The sequence below is a fragment of the Esox lucius genome, chromosome 1 (assembly GCF_011004845.1).
Source record: "Esox lucius isolate fEsoLuc1 chromosome 1, fEsoLuc1.pri, whole genome shotgun sequence".
NCBI classification, from domain to species: domain Eukaryota; kingdom Metazoa; phylum Chordata; class Actinopteri; order Esociformes; family Esocidae; genus Esox; species Esox lucius.
This window is the reverse complement of record NC_047569.1, coordinates 7,070,801-7,085,390: the sequence shown is the minus strand read 5'-3', so window position 1 is coordinate 7,085,390 and position 14,590 is coordinate 7,070,801. Positions and strand designations below refer to the sequence as shown.

General features: G+C 41.0%; 1 protein-coding gene across 1 annotated transcript; it reads left to right on the top strand.

Moving 5' to 3' along the window:
- The first annotated feature begins 450 nt into the window (after window positions 1-450).
- Window positions 451-9,738, top strand: LOC105028725 (extracellular calcium-sensing receptor-like). The gene is made up of 11 exons (XM_010901657.3): window positions 451-692; window positions 1,885-2,063; window positions 4,244-4,344; window positions 5,091-5,270; window positions 5,411-5,811; window positions 5,887-6,097; window positions 6,272-6,481; window positions 6,692-6,815; window positions 7,399-7,592; window positions 8,570-8,851; window positions 8,958-9,738. The coding sequence occupies exons 1-11, from the start codon at window positions 451-453 to the stop codon at window positions 9,378-9,380; spliced, it is 2,547 nt and encodes an 848-aa protein (XP_010899959.2). The 3' UTR covers window positions 9,381-9,738.
- The last annotated feature ends 4,852 nt before the right edge of the window (window positions 9,739-14,590 follow it).

Sequence of the window (14,590 nt, the reverse complement as noted above, 5' to 3'; positions counted from 1 at the left end):
GCAATTTGGGGTCTCAGAGTGTCATCCTGTTTACTGTTCTCTATGAACCTATAAATACCCACCCCTACTCTGCACAAGGCCAGATCAGGGCATGCTGCTGTCGCTCTGTCAGCCAAATCTGGGACACAGGCTGGTAGGCTGATTTAACTGGTTAAGTTGGTCCATGCAAGGACGGAGAAACTTGGGGCCGATAAGTCGTGTCATTCATCTCGACAGGACGGAAGTCCTATATCTTTCCCACGCCAAACTGCACGTGACGACCAGGACGTTTTCTGTTAACAACCTTGGTATTTCTGTGACTCGCCTGCAATCTCTGTATGTTGGGTAGTAAAACCGGGTTACAGCATTGCATATTTTGACCGGTATTAGGAAACTGCACTGGCGGATGTTTCAATCTGGTTTTGTCGCTACCTGAATGTTTGTCTTGTCCAGAGGAGCTCACCTGTGCTAATGTCTCCCTGGCTCACCTGGCAGAGAGCAACCGTCCCCTTGGTACTGACCTGTCTCCTTAGGGACGCAGGGGTGGTTCAGGCGGCCGTGTGTTCTCGGTGGGACCATTCAGTTGAGCTGGATGACTACCATCTCTTCCAGGAAGGAGACGTGTTGATCGGGGGTCTCTTCCCCATCCATAACCTCCCTCCTGCTCCAGACCTAAGCTTCACGCGACCTCCTCATCTGCAGTCCTGTCTCAAGTAAGTGCCTTTGTTAAAGTTTTCGCACACTTTGCTTTTGCATTTAATTTTATATATAATGTATTATCTTTGTTTATGAATTTGATGTAGTTCTTTCACATCTTTTTGGAACAGCATTTCACTTCGTCAGGGCACTTCTTTCAATTGCAGTCTGGTTTTTCTAGACTTTTTCTAATTTTATGTTCACAAATCATTTGCAAAATAAGATACATTTCGTTATTTGTTTAGTCTATGTCAAAATCTTTGTCACATCTCAAAAATAATTAAATGTATGTGTTCTTCTGAGTATTTGTTCAAAGATTGACAGATTTTTCTGTAATCCATCCCTCTCTCTCTTGGGCCCAGGCTACAACAATTTAGCCTGCTTAAGCTGCCCTCCTCTCTCAATGTCATATTCAAAGTGGCTTAATTGAATTCCATCCATTTTGGAGTTAGTAACTTCCTATGACGTCACCCATGAATGGACTGTATGCACAAGTAAATAATAATTATAAAAGGTTGAATAACCAATCAAAACATGTGAAGTAAACATTGCACAAACAAATGTTTAAAAAAGTAAGAAAATATTAAATTATTTCAATTTTGCAGTGTTGAAACAATGTGTAAATGTATTTTTTTTAATAATTTTAATCATGATTGGCAAGGAAAAATAAACAGTTCATATTGTATATGTTTGCAATGTTGTTTATGTTTGCACTTGTTGTTCACTTCTCAAGGCATTGAGTGACAACTCTGTCATCACTTTGTGGGTCTGTGGGAAATATGTGCATACCTTTGACTTGACTTAGGCATTTTGCAGTAGATTCCACCTAATTTTGTGGACAGTGTGCCTTCTTAACAGAGGTCATGTATATGCTGGCCTCTTGATATCAATGTTTTACTTGGTCTGTTGTCAAGGTTTTGCTTAATTTTGGGTAATTCACAGTGGTCAGGTATTCTGCCAGTGTACTTTATGTTTTGTGCAAAGTACCACTCTAATTCTCTCTGTACCAATTATGCACATAAGTTCAAACCCATCAACTTGCTGTCATACATTGTGGTTATTCTATTGTTCATTAACTTGATTCTCTAGAATATCAACATGATTCATTTATTATAATTATTTATCCAATTGTTTTAATTCAATTACAAATGTTGTGTTTCTCTCTCCACTCTCTCGTGTTCCCCTTTCATCTCAACTCCCTGGTCTTAGTTTCCAGGGGGCGATGTTGAAGCATGCGTATGCCTTAGTGTTTGCCGTGGACGAGATAAACCGTAACCCCTTCCTGTTACCTGGGGTGAGGCTGGGCTACCGTATCCTGGACAGCTGTAGCCAGCATCCCTGGAGCCTACGAGGGGCACTAACTCTGGTTTCAGGGGGGAAACTCAGCTGTGACTCTACAGGTCTGGCTAACCTATCTGAAGCTCCACCTGGTCATGGTAAAAAAACAAACAAAAAGAAAACATTGAATTACTGCAATTTCTAACCTCAATTTTAATCATATTGTTTTATATATATTTGGGTTAATTTCTATTACCAATGGAGTGGAGAGTTTTTGCTTAAAGAGAAATGGGACAGATTGGAAATCCATGTTGGTGCACCAAAGGTAGCAGTTTGTAATTTTAACCACTGACATCATTTATATAGCACATTTCTTACAAAATGCATTTTAACGTGCTTTAACAGGTAAGAGTCAAAATAAAAGCAGTTAATAAATAATGCTTTGATAAAATGTATGAATTACAGTAAATATTTAAATGAGAAATAAAAAATAAAAGGTAAAAGCAAAGGGGATTAATGACTGAAAGAGGCTTCACCAAAGGGTTTGGTTCTGACCCTTGGGACAACCAAAAGGCCACTGCCAGATGATCTGTGGCAATGGCCAGGCGCTTCTCTAAAACCCAGTTCAGACAGGTATTCAGGTGCATGGCCATGTAGTGCTTTAAAAATGTTGTATTAAATTCTAGGAGTCACAGGCAGCTAATGTAGTCTTTAAAATAGATGTCCTCTATTTTTGGTATGGGTAAGAACATGTGCAGCTGCATTTTGAATTAATTGCAGTTTACCAATACTTTTGTGCGTATGGCCAGACAGTAGAGAGTTGCAATAGATGAGTCTGCTGGTGATAAATGGCATGAATCAGTCTCTCAGTGTTTGCCACGCAGGGAAACGGACAGACCTTTGCTATGTTCCTTAAATGGTAAAAAGCTGTTTTCATCACTTGTCTGATATGGGCCTCGAAGTTCAGGTCACAGTCTAATATTACACCCGTTTTTTTGCTTGATGGATTGAGTGTAGATTAAGATAAATTAAATGAGCAGTCAGTTCCTCTCTTTGGACTTTGGCACCAATAATCAAAACCTCTTTTTTGTCCTTGATTAATTCCCCCAAAATGTTGCCATCTATATGTAAATGTCTGAAATTAATTTAATTAACGTGTCAATGAGGTTAAGGTCATCAGGGGACTCAGAGATGTAAAGTTGTGTCATCAGTGTTAATTACTATTACTATAATTACTGTACTGTGCTGTGTGCGGAAATCAGACCGGAATTACTGGCACACAGATGATCATTCAGCTGTATTAAAACAAGCTGTACTTAAAAAGGGTAAGTTAGAGATTGGTCTGTAGTTGCTTAATGCTTCAAAGTCTAGTGCTTTTTTAAGTAGTGATTTTACTAAGGCAGTTTTAAGCGCAGTAGTGCCAGTAAAAAGAGAATAGTCGACAGTTGTTCGTATGTCCTCATCTACGCAGGTTTAAAACATTTTAGAAAAGGATGTGGGGATGGGCTCTAGAGAACAGGTAGATGACTTAAGTTTAGAAAGGATGTGGGGATAGGGTCTAGAGAACAGGTAGATTACTTAAGGTTAGAAAGGATGTGGGGATAGGGTCTAGAGAACAGGTAGATGACTTAAGGTTAAAAAGGATGTGGGGATAGGGTCTAGAGAACAGGTAGATGACTTAAGGTTAAAAAGGATGTGGGGATAGGGTCTAGAGAACAGGTAGATTACTTAAGGTTAGAAAGGATGTGGGGATAGGGTCTAGAGAACAGGTAGATGACTTAAGGTTAAAAAGGATGTGGGGATAGGGTCTAGAGAACAGGTAGATGACTTAAGGTTAAAAAGGATGTGGGGATAGGGTCTAGAGAACAGGTAGATGACTTAAGGTTTGAAAGGATGTGGGGATAGGGTCTAGAGAACAGGTAGATGACTTAAGGTTTGAAAGGATGTGGGGATAGGGTCTAGAGAACAGGTAGATTACTTAAGGTTTGAAAGGATGTGGGGATAGGGTCTAGAGAACAGGTAGATGACTTAAGGTTTGAAAGGATGTGGGGATAGGGTCTAGAGAACAGGTAGATGACTTAAGGTTTGAAAGGATGTGGGGATAGGGTCTAGAGAACAGGTAGATGACTTAAGGTTCAATACTACCTTATTTAGCGTCTCTATGTCACTGACATCACCTTACATACAAGCTGTTGTACTTCCATTCATACAGTTTTGATCATACAACCATGAATGTATATCGACATCATCATACTATGTGAACTGTATCCATGTATTCTCTCCTTTCCAGCACGAATATCTGGCCACCCTGTTTCCGTGGTTATTGGTGACTCGGCATCCACTTCAACTATAATTCTGACCAAGACCCTGGGCCCGTTTGGTGAGCCTGTGGTGGGTCTCTTTCCACACAACCTTCCTGGTACCTAGTTAGAAATACTGCCGTAATGCCCAAATTGTTCATATTTCAGCTGGTCTAGTATTTAGTATGTGAATGATTAATTTGATGTTTCAGTTTGTCGGTTTAAAAAGATGGCCATTTTACATTACAGAAGCTACTCTTTCAGGGGTACACATAGAACACAGGATGAGTACAGATGCAGATTCTTACCCTCACTTAGGGTCAGTGTAGGGTCAGTGTAGAGGAGGTGAGATTGCCCATTCTCACCATCTGGGGTCTGCCTGTCAGGAAGTCCAAGATTCAATTGCAACGGGAGGTGTTAAGTCCCAGGGTCCTGAGCTTAGGAACAAGCTTAGCGTGCTCAATAGTATTGAAAGCTGAGCTGTATTGTAGTCCACGAAGAGCATCCTCACGTATTTGTTGCCCTTTTCCAGGTGTGTGTCATCTGGGCAATGGCATCGTCCGTAAATCTTTTGAGGCGGTATGCAAATTGAAAGGTGTCAATGGTGTCAGGAAGGGTGGAGCAGATTAACCTTGACACATTTTAAAAATGCCTAGTTATTCCCGTGTAAGCTGTGTCTCTATTTACTATATTCATGCCCACACACTTGTAATCAAGATAACTAAAAGCTCAACAGTTAGAGTTTCCCTGGTAGTTGTTATCGGTATTTATGTTGGGTTATTTAAAAGTTTGAATCATTTAAATTGAGCCCTAAATTTTGTGTTGGGTGTTCCTCAGATCAGTTACCAGGCTAGCTGTGCATGTCTAAGTGACAGAAGGGCGTTTCCTAACTTCTTCAGAACCATTCCCAGTGATGTGTACCAGGCCCGCACCATGGCACGGCTCGCACAGCGTTTCGGATGGACCTGGGTTGGAGCTATCGTAGCCGATAACGACTATGGGCGCCAGGCTATACAGGTGATTATTTCATCTTAAAGTTAATTCCTTTTACTTATTGTTATTAATATGTTATTTTTGTTATAGTAGTAGATGAAATAAAAGACATTAACAAAAATCGAAAATGTTCATACTCTCAGTGCTTAACATCTGGTTCCCAGGTGTTTGAGGAGGAGATTCAAGGGACAGGGTTGTGCTTGGCATTCTTTGAGACACTCAGTCGGGAGAACCTGGAGATGGATGTGAAGCAAGCAGTGGATGTGGTCCAGGGCTCGACTGCCCGGGTGATCCTGGTCTTTCTGTGGTACACCGACACTGAAGCGTTACTCATGGAGCTGGTGAGGAGAAACGTGACTGACCGTCAGTTCCTGGCCAGTGAAGCTTGGAGCACCAGCGTGGACCTCCTACGAAACCCTGCCCTCTTTACTGTTGCTCTGGGCGTTTTGGGGGTGGCTATCCGCAGTGCGCCCATAAATGGCTTTGAGGCCTACCTACGAAGTCTCCACCCTTCTCGTCGTCCCAGAGATGCCCTGTTAAGGGAACTCTGGGAAACAGAGTTTGGGTGTAGCCTTGGAGCAGAACATGCAAATACTCAGAATACATCTCTCCTCCCATCTGCTCTTTTTCCAAACCCAAGCCTGGTTTCGTGCAATGGGGCCGAAACTCTGGAGGTGGTGGAGAGCTCCTTCACAGACACCTCCCAGCTGAGAGTGACCTATAATGTGTACCTGGCTGTGTATGCCGCAGCCCATGCCCTCCACAGCCTCCTGTCTTGCCCCAACAAAGACAGCCGTCCATGGGCCAAGAGCTCCACCTGCCCCCCTCCTAGTGACATCCGCCCAATGGAGGTATGCATTGTAAAACATTTAAATCTGGCTTTTTTTTTACTCCCACATTTGCATTTCCACTTTCCACCTATTTCCTGAAGAGATTGTTTAGATATTTAATGTAATGGTTAAGGAAATATTACTAAATTATTTCATAATAAACATTATTCTGAATGCATTTATGTCTCTTTCCAGCTGCTGCAGCACCTAAAACAGGTAAATTTCACTACCAGACTGGGCAAGATGTTCTACTTTACGGGTGCTGACATCCCTGCTGTCTACGACCTTGTGAACTGGCAGGCTACGCCCCAGGGGTTTCTGAAACTGGTCACGATTGGCCGAGTAGAGCCACCTAACCTATTCATTAACGAATCTGGGATCCAGTGGAATACAGAATTGAACACGGTAAGAAAGATGGGACATGAAATTATCTATTTTCTTTCCTTTTTTCTTTTTCTTTTTTATTAAGTTTTCTGCAGACATATAATGGGTGTTACAACAGATGTAGGATGCAACAAGGTGTCTGGAAATGATCTATTTTCATTAGATTTAAGTTGATGTTTGATTCTATCCCTGTCTGATTCAAGTCTCTGTATATGTGAATGGTGTTTTAAGGTGCCTGTGTCAGTGTGCAGTGAGAGTTGTCCTCCAGGGACCCGTGTGGCCAATAGAAAAGGGGAGCCTGTCTGCTGCTTCGACTGCATCCCCTGTGCTGAGGGGGAGTACAGTAACACCACAGGTCAGTAAAATGTGATTTGTCTTGGTAAAGCTTTTTTATATATATAAAGTGGACCAGGATTTGATTCATACCAGTGGATTAGCCTAGGCTTCTGGTGAAGGGTAGTGCAATTTTCCAGCACCGTCCGACTTTGGGGGTTTAATAATCAAATATGGCGACCTAACAATTCCTTTTTGGTGGCTCGGGTGCTTGTGATGCCAATTGATGTAGAAGGCACAGGTGTGCGTTCCTCGCACTGAGTAAAGATTCCAGTCTTGACTTCCTGGTGAAGTGGGCAGCATTAACCAGATGAAAATCAGATGCGCTTCAGAAGACATACCTCTCAACATCAAGGGTCCTGAGTCTGCTAGGTGTTGGGACAATGACCTTAGGCATGGCCTTAATCTCAAATTGGATAATGTGAATTTTTGGAGAGAAATGGGGTAAAAGTAAAATGAAATAAAAACAAAACAATGAAAAGTGCATTGTTAACAATTAGACATTTATTTCTTGACTTGATATCTCTTTAAGAATAGATTTTACCTTAATTGAGCCTTGTTAAGTGAATAGGCAGATTTGCTTTACATCCTGTTTTCTCTCCCAGGCTCTTTGCATTGTGAACACTGTCCCCTGGAATTCTGGTCTAACAACCATCGGAACGCCTGTGTGCCCCTTCAGCCTGAGTTCCTTTCCTTTGCCGACACCATGGTTGTCACCCTGACTGTTGTTGCTGTGTGTGGCGCCTTGGCAACAGCAGCTGTGTTTGTTCTCTTCGTGTACCACCGTCACACCCCTTTAGTAAGATCCATTTGTCAATCGGTACAAGATAATGCTCTTAGGGCTGGTTTTGCCAACAAAGATTTAGCCTAGTCCTGGACTAAAAAAACATTTTAGGTATCTCCATTCAGCTGGAATTATTAGTCCATGACTAGGCTTAATCTGTGTCTACCAAAGCTCACTATTTATTTGGTATCATGGGAACCCCTTGCAGCACAACTGATATTTGAAAGTGCAATGCCCAAGGGGCCAGAAGAATATCATTGCCTTTTAAATTTTAACGTTGACACTGTTGTTTCGCAGGCACTGTTTAATGAAGCTGCCAGTTGAGGACCTGTGAGGCGTCTGTTTCTAAAACTACATACTAATGTAATTGTCCTCTTGCTCAGTTGTTCACCGGGGCTTCCCACACCTCTTTCTATTCTGGTTAGAGCCAGTTTGCACTGTTCTGTGCATGGAGAAGCACAAAACATTGCATGAGACCTTCAGTTTCTTATAAATCTCTCGGATTAAGTAGCCTTCATTTCTCAGAACAATAATTGACTGAAGAGTTTTAGAAGTTTTGTTTTGTTTCTGCCCATTTTGAGCCTGAAAGCGAACCCACAAACGCTGATGAAGATACTGAACTAGTCCAAAGAAGGCCAGTATTATTGCTTCTTTAATCTGCACAACAGTTTTCACCTATGCCAACATAATTGCAAAAAGGGTTTTCTAATGACCAGTTAAAATTATAAACGTATTTTACCAAACACAATGTTCCATTGGAACACAGGTGTGATGGTTGATGATAATGGGCCTCTGTACATCTATTTAGATATTTCAATGAAAATCAGCTGTTTTCAGCTACTATAGTCATTTGCAATTCTAAGGTCTACACTGTATTTCTGATCAATTTGCTGTTACTTTAATGGGAAAAAAGTGCTTTTCTTTTTAAAACAAGGACAGTGACCCCAAACTTTTGAATGGTAATATAGGTCTGACCTTTCCTCTCATTCCAGGTGCGAGCCAACAACTCAGAGCTGAGCTTCTTGCTCCTTCTGTCACTCAAGCTCTGTTTCCTTTCCTCATTGATGTTCATTGGGCGTCCCTCAGTGTGGGCATGCCAAATCCGCCAGGTGGCATTTGGGGTCATCTTTGTGCTTTGCCTGTCCTGTCTCCTGGTCAAGACCATTGTGGTCCTGGCTGCATTCCACTCAGCCAGGCCTGGTGCTGGGCAGCTAATGAGGTTGTTTGGACCCAGTCAGCAGAGAGGGAGTGTCTTTTTATTCACTAGTGTTCAAGTGAGAGCTTAATGCTTCAAGTCACATCACCTCACTGTTTGATTGAACAAAACATGTTAATTTATACCATTACTTATTGTGTTTTTAATTGTGTCTGTAAACACAGTTGATTATCTGCGTCGTGTGGCTGTCCACAAGCCCGCCCATGCCTTACCATGACCTTGGTGTGAAGGGGTCGAAGGTCGTCCTGGAGTGTGCGGTGGGATCTGTGGCTGGCTTCTCTCTGGTCCTGGGCTACATTGGCCTGCTGGCTTCCCTCTGTCTGCTATTGGCCTTCCTGGCCAGGAAACTCCCAGACAACTTCAATGAGGCCAAGCTCATCACCTTCAGTATGCTGATATTCTGTGCTGTGTGGGTGGCCTTTGTCCCCGCCTATGTCAGCTCTCCTGGGAAGTATGCGGATGCTGTGGAGATATTTGCCATCTTAGCTTCCAGCTTCGGCCTACTGCTCTGCATCTTCATACCAAAATGCTTTATCATCCTGCTGAGGCCAGAGAGAAACACCAAGAAACACATGATGGCCAAATAAAATTAAGAACAAAAAATATGATGGGCAAGTAAAAAGAACAAAGAAAATGGGCAAAGAGAAAACCCCAAGAAACACAAGATGGACAAAGATAATATGCATTGTGTTTTAATCACACAATTTATGCACATGTACTTTTACATCTTATGTAAAAACAGTACAAATAAATCTACCCACAAACACTGGCAGCTACACACTGTTCAGACAATAAAAAAGCAAATGGCCTCCAACAAGCATGATTTCCTCACACAGTTGTGTTTCTGTATCAAATCAGTGAACAATGAGTCAGCAATTAAAATGTTGTCATATGAATCACTACATCCAGGCTCCTCTGTACAATCATCAAAATCCATTTCTCTCCCTTGAAAGCCACTTCCGAAAATAAAGCACAAACCAGCCAATTAAATTAGATACTGCTAATTAAAAATGCTACTCAGTCTTTACACACTATATGAGATATTTAATTCCCTTTTCCCATATGAGAAAGTTTATGGATATTTTAATTAAACATCTTTGTTAATGTATACGATTCAATAAAAACATTGAATCATCCTTTGAAGAAAAGGTTTTATTAAATGTTGAATTCCATTAAGGAATAATCACTTCAGGGCTGAATGACCGAGGAAGTAGAATCCTTTCATGAGAACAAGGATATATTGCAGTTTAATTCTACACAATGTGACAGATCTATTAAAACCCTTTGATGCAGAAAACAACTATTCAGAGTGGACCTCCATGTAACATTCATGAGTTACTAAACATTAACATATCTCTAGGACAACCATTGGTTGTGTTAAGGGCCCCTGGATGTCCTCATGATTTCTTCCCAGGGATGTCATTGCTATTATAAATTGATTTCACAAAGCAATTTGAGAAGTAATTAAGGTATGTGATGGCAACCCTGTAATATATGGTTTCCTAAATTAACCTTTAGGACTCGGGCCATCTGCTGTTTAATTATTTTAATATACACAATAATACCTATACTCTTTGATTGCTACTATATCTTTCATTTTCTTACACTTTCTCAGTACCCATTTGTGAAGTTTTTACTGCTCCTGCTTTAGAAGGACGGACCACTTTAGAAGGACGGATATGAATATTATAGCTGCTACTGTTTTTTGGAATAGTGATTCTTTTTATTTATTTTGTTAAATAACGAAAAGGGAAAAATATATAATTTGGGTTTGTGATGGGACTGTTGAACTAAACGCAGGAGGCAGGTTTTATTATTCACCAATTGATTTTTTAATTTACACCAAAAATGTATACCACACATACACTATAGCTCAGCTACTTCATGTACTAACTAGCAATGTTACATTTGTTACATAAAAGTAAAACCTCCTCTGCTTATACCATGCTAACAAGCAATGATATTAACACAAAATTACCAGTGGCAATAACTAGCCACCCACATTGGTGGTGCACGGAATCACATCGGGGGCTAAGGCTGGATAAGAGGGAGCTGCAGGACTCCCTGCACCCCTATTTCCCCCAGCTATGCACACACATACCAGTTGAATTAACTTTTTCCAATTATAATTTCATTTTGACAAGCATTTGTAAAAAAAAAACATTAAATCTAGTCATTAGTTCTATGAACAACACCTATGTTTGTTCTACTAAACACTGTTCAAAGACATTTCTGTTAAACTTCTAGTTTTAATGACAGCCATATCTGTGAAGACCAGATGTGTTTTACATAATGATCACTAGCCATGGATCTCAATAGTTCCTGTAGCTTCTTTTCAATCAACTACAAGGTGAGACTGAAAACCTGCAGACAATCAGCCCTCCATGGAACCGGTTTGACACCTGTGGCCTACAGTAATCCCAAAAAAGCAATATGTTAATTCCCACAGTCACTTTATAGCGATAGGCAAGGAATGAATCCATAGAATGAGCTTATGTATTAGTGAGAATAAAATATTTTGGGTATGGGGCTTTTTATGTCTATAACCATCATTCCCTGAAGGAAGGTATGAGATGCAAAACAAGGGGACCACCCATGCACATACATATCAAGAACCTGGTTCAATTTCCCCCTCCAACTTTTCAGTTTGTGTATCTCTGCAAATTGTATCTACTCTGTCCTTTTATAGCTGATGACAAGCTATAAACAGGGTGGACAAAAATTGGAAACACTACAAGGTAAAGGACTGTGTCTTTGAATTAACAAAATCACAAACCCAGCTTCGGAGGTCACATTAGATTGATTGCCAATTAGCAATAAGTATATGTCAGCTGTAAAATGTCTCTGACAATTAGAAGTTTGAGTTTTAAACCTACATGAGGCAACTATCAGAGTTGCAAAGAGGCCTGATAGTTGGTGCTGAATTAAAGATGCATCGTTCACAAAAACTATTCAAAGTGTAAAGGGAACAGTCTTATGACAGCATATGGCAAACTTGGAGAAATTGCATCGGTTAATAAGAACAGTGGTTGCAAGTCAAAGCTGCGCCACAGGGATAGACGGACATTTAACAGGATAGTTGCTCAATGCCTCAAAAGAACAGGCTTGAACATTACCATACCAACGGAATCAGCTCCTCTGTGACCCAGTATAAAACAAATACATTGTGAGCTTCACAAAGCTGGAATTTGGAAACCACTTCTATCCAAGGTCAATGCACAAAGAGGCATGACTTGGTGTAAGGAGACCTGAGCCATATTCGTAAAACATTTTATCTTACCAAACAGCACTAAATTCCTAAACAGCACTAAAGGTTCCTAGTTTCCTCTTAGTTTTTTTGGATTGCTTAAGCACGATTTTCAAAACAGGGCCCGTGTTTTCAAAACACTACACACAATAAGCACAACCACACACCTAGTTAGCAAAACACTACAGATCCTTTGCATAATTAAACACTCTTGTAAAAACTATACACTTCTGTTTAAAAACCACACTTTGTTACCATATGAAACACACACGTTTCACATTACTATACTCTGTTTGCACGAGTTACACTCTGCTGTGATAAACCTAAAGCACTTTTAGCACTTCTACTTCCCTATGATTCGAGTAGGCTACCATCAACAAAGTACAAATATAATGTAAATTCACCAAACACTACACAAGACCAATGTTGCAGACTGAAGAAACTCATTTATTTCTCAACACGCCCAAAATGTTGACATGGAGATTCATAATACTGTAACAAAATGTCACTTTACATATTGTACTGTAAGTTTACTGTAAAAAAAAAACTAAAACAAAAAAAACTAGACATTGTCTCTTCGCCTAGCTGGATCTGGCCAGAGAATTTCATCAACATCGCAGGCAATGTTGTCATTAGCAAGACACCTTGGAAAGAAACGTCTTGAATGACAAATCCATCCTTGCATTGCTGCTACCTCCATCTGGTCACAGGCCTCCTCCATGGCTTGGATGAGGGGTACCTCAGCCTGGAGACGGAGATCATATACCTTCCACCGCCATGCCGAGATACAATACCTATTTTCCAGTCGAAATGTTCTTATCACACTTGCCACTGTGTATGGGCTTAGATTTGGCTGTACTCGCAGTCCAGCCTCCCTCAGTGTCGGGCCGTGGTGGACAACGTGGTCAACCAGTGTTGCACGGATCTCATTTGTCAGATTCGGTCCTCTTTGAGCACCTTCTTGTCTTCCTCTTCCTCTACCTCCAGCATGACCTCCATCTCTTCCTCTTCCTCTGTTGATTCCTCTTCCTCCCCTTCCTCCTCCTCCTTGTCCTCCTTGTTCTCCTCGTTCTCCTCCTCGTCTTACTCTTTCTCTGACTCTTTCCATTGTGCTTGAAGACCGATGAACTCACCTGCTGCTTTTTATAGTGCTTATACACCTGATTGGTGTGTTTACAATTAAGCAAACAAGTGTTTGCACACCTGATGACTGTGACTCAATTGGTTGGACGGTGTGGTAATTTGACAGTCAGTGCTTTGGTATTGCAAGGAAGTGACTTCATGATAGATGTTTGTGTGTAATGTATGTTAAGTGTGTTTAGTGTTTTGCAAATCACTGTGTGTAGAGTTTTGCAACAAGTGTGAAGTTGACAATGTGCTTATAGTTGTGGCAAATATGGGCTGATGTTTTGCTTCTTGAGTGTAAGGTTTTGCTAATAGTCAACTTCTTTTAATTTTAGTGTGTAAGCAATCCAAAAAAACTGTAAAAACGATTCACAAAGCTGCTAAGACCAACTTTTACTAAGGAAGGGGTGGGGCTGACCCGTTGCTATGGCTGAAGTCCTGTTCCACGAACAAACCTATTTACTATCCCCACAGTGATTGGTTGATAGGGGAGGGGTCTCTGTCAGTGAATTCATCATAGCAATACTGTAGAAGGATTTGTCATGTTGCCATATTGAAATAATGATATTGAAATAAAAATGTAGGCCAAGCGTCATTGCTTAAACATGAAACCAAGAATAATATACTGACTAGTCAAGATATGTTCAGCTAATTGTAAGCCTCTTACATGTCTGACAGCTCGTAAAGAAATGCATGTACATCTTTTGATAGTCCAATAATTTGTGCAATTATGTATCCCATCTATAGCACTAACTACACTGGGTGGTTGAGCTATGGCCATGAAGTCGGCTTTGTTTCTGTGTAGCTGGTGAACATTATATGGGAACCAATTATTTTTTTGCACGATATGGGGTCTGGGAAGGGCATTTGTTTGAGGTAATATTCTACTGACAGATGGCTGAGATGTATGTAGTTCGTCTGTGCTGCCTAACTGCATTTTCCCTGTGGCCAAGTAGCATAGAGTTGTCACAACCTTGATCTCCAGTGTTGTATCTGTTGGTGGAGTGACAGCATATCTGACTTGCTCTACTATTTTCATAATACCCTCACGATTAAGGCGATTCCTTGTTAAAAGCTTAGTATCAATAAATGTTTCTAAAACGTCGCCCTGATTACAAGGCGGATTGCCTGTGCTGTGCGGAAAACCTCCCCCATGCCAGAATCTGACCCCCCATCGTGTGAAAGTGCACACTATTCTTCCTTGCCACGATTTGCTTGTGTCGTGGAAAAATGTATCTTCTTGCCAAAAAGGATGCAACAACTCAAAAAGATGTAATAACTCCGGCGTTTTTGGATTTAAATTAGACTTTTAATGAGCGACCATAAAAGCAGAGTTGACCTGCAGGAACAACTGTGTTGCCAACTCTGGACACCAACCATTAATATCCTCGTACTAAATTGGCTACCAGCCACCTAGGTGCCCTT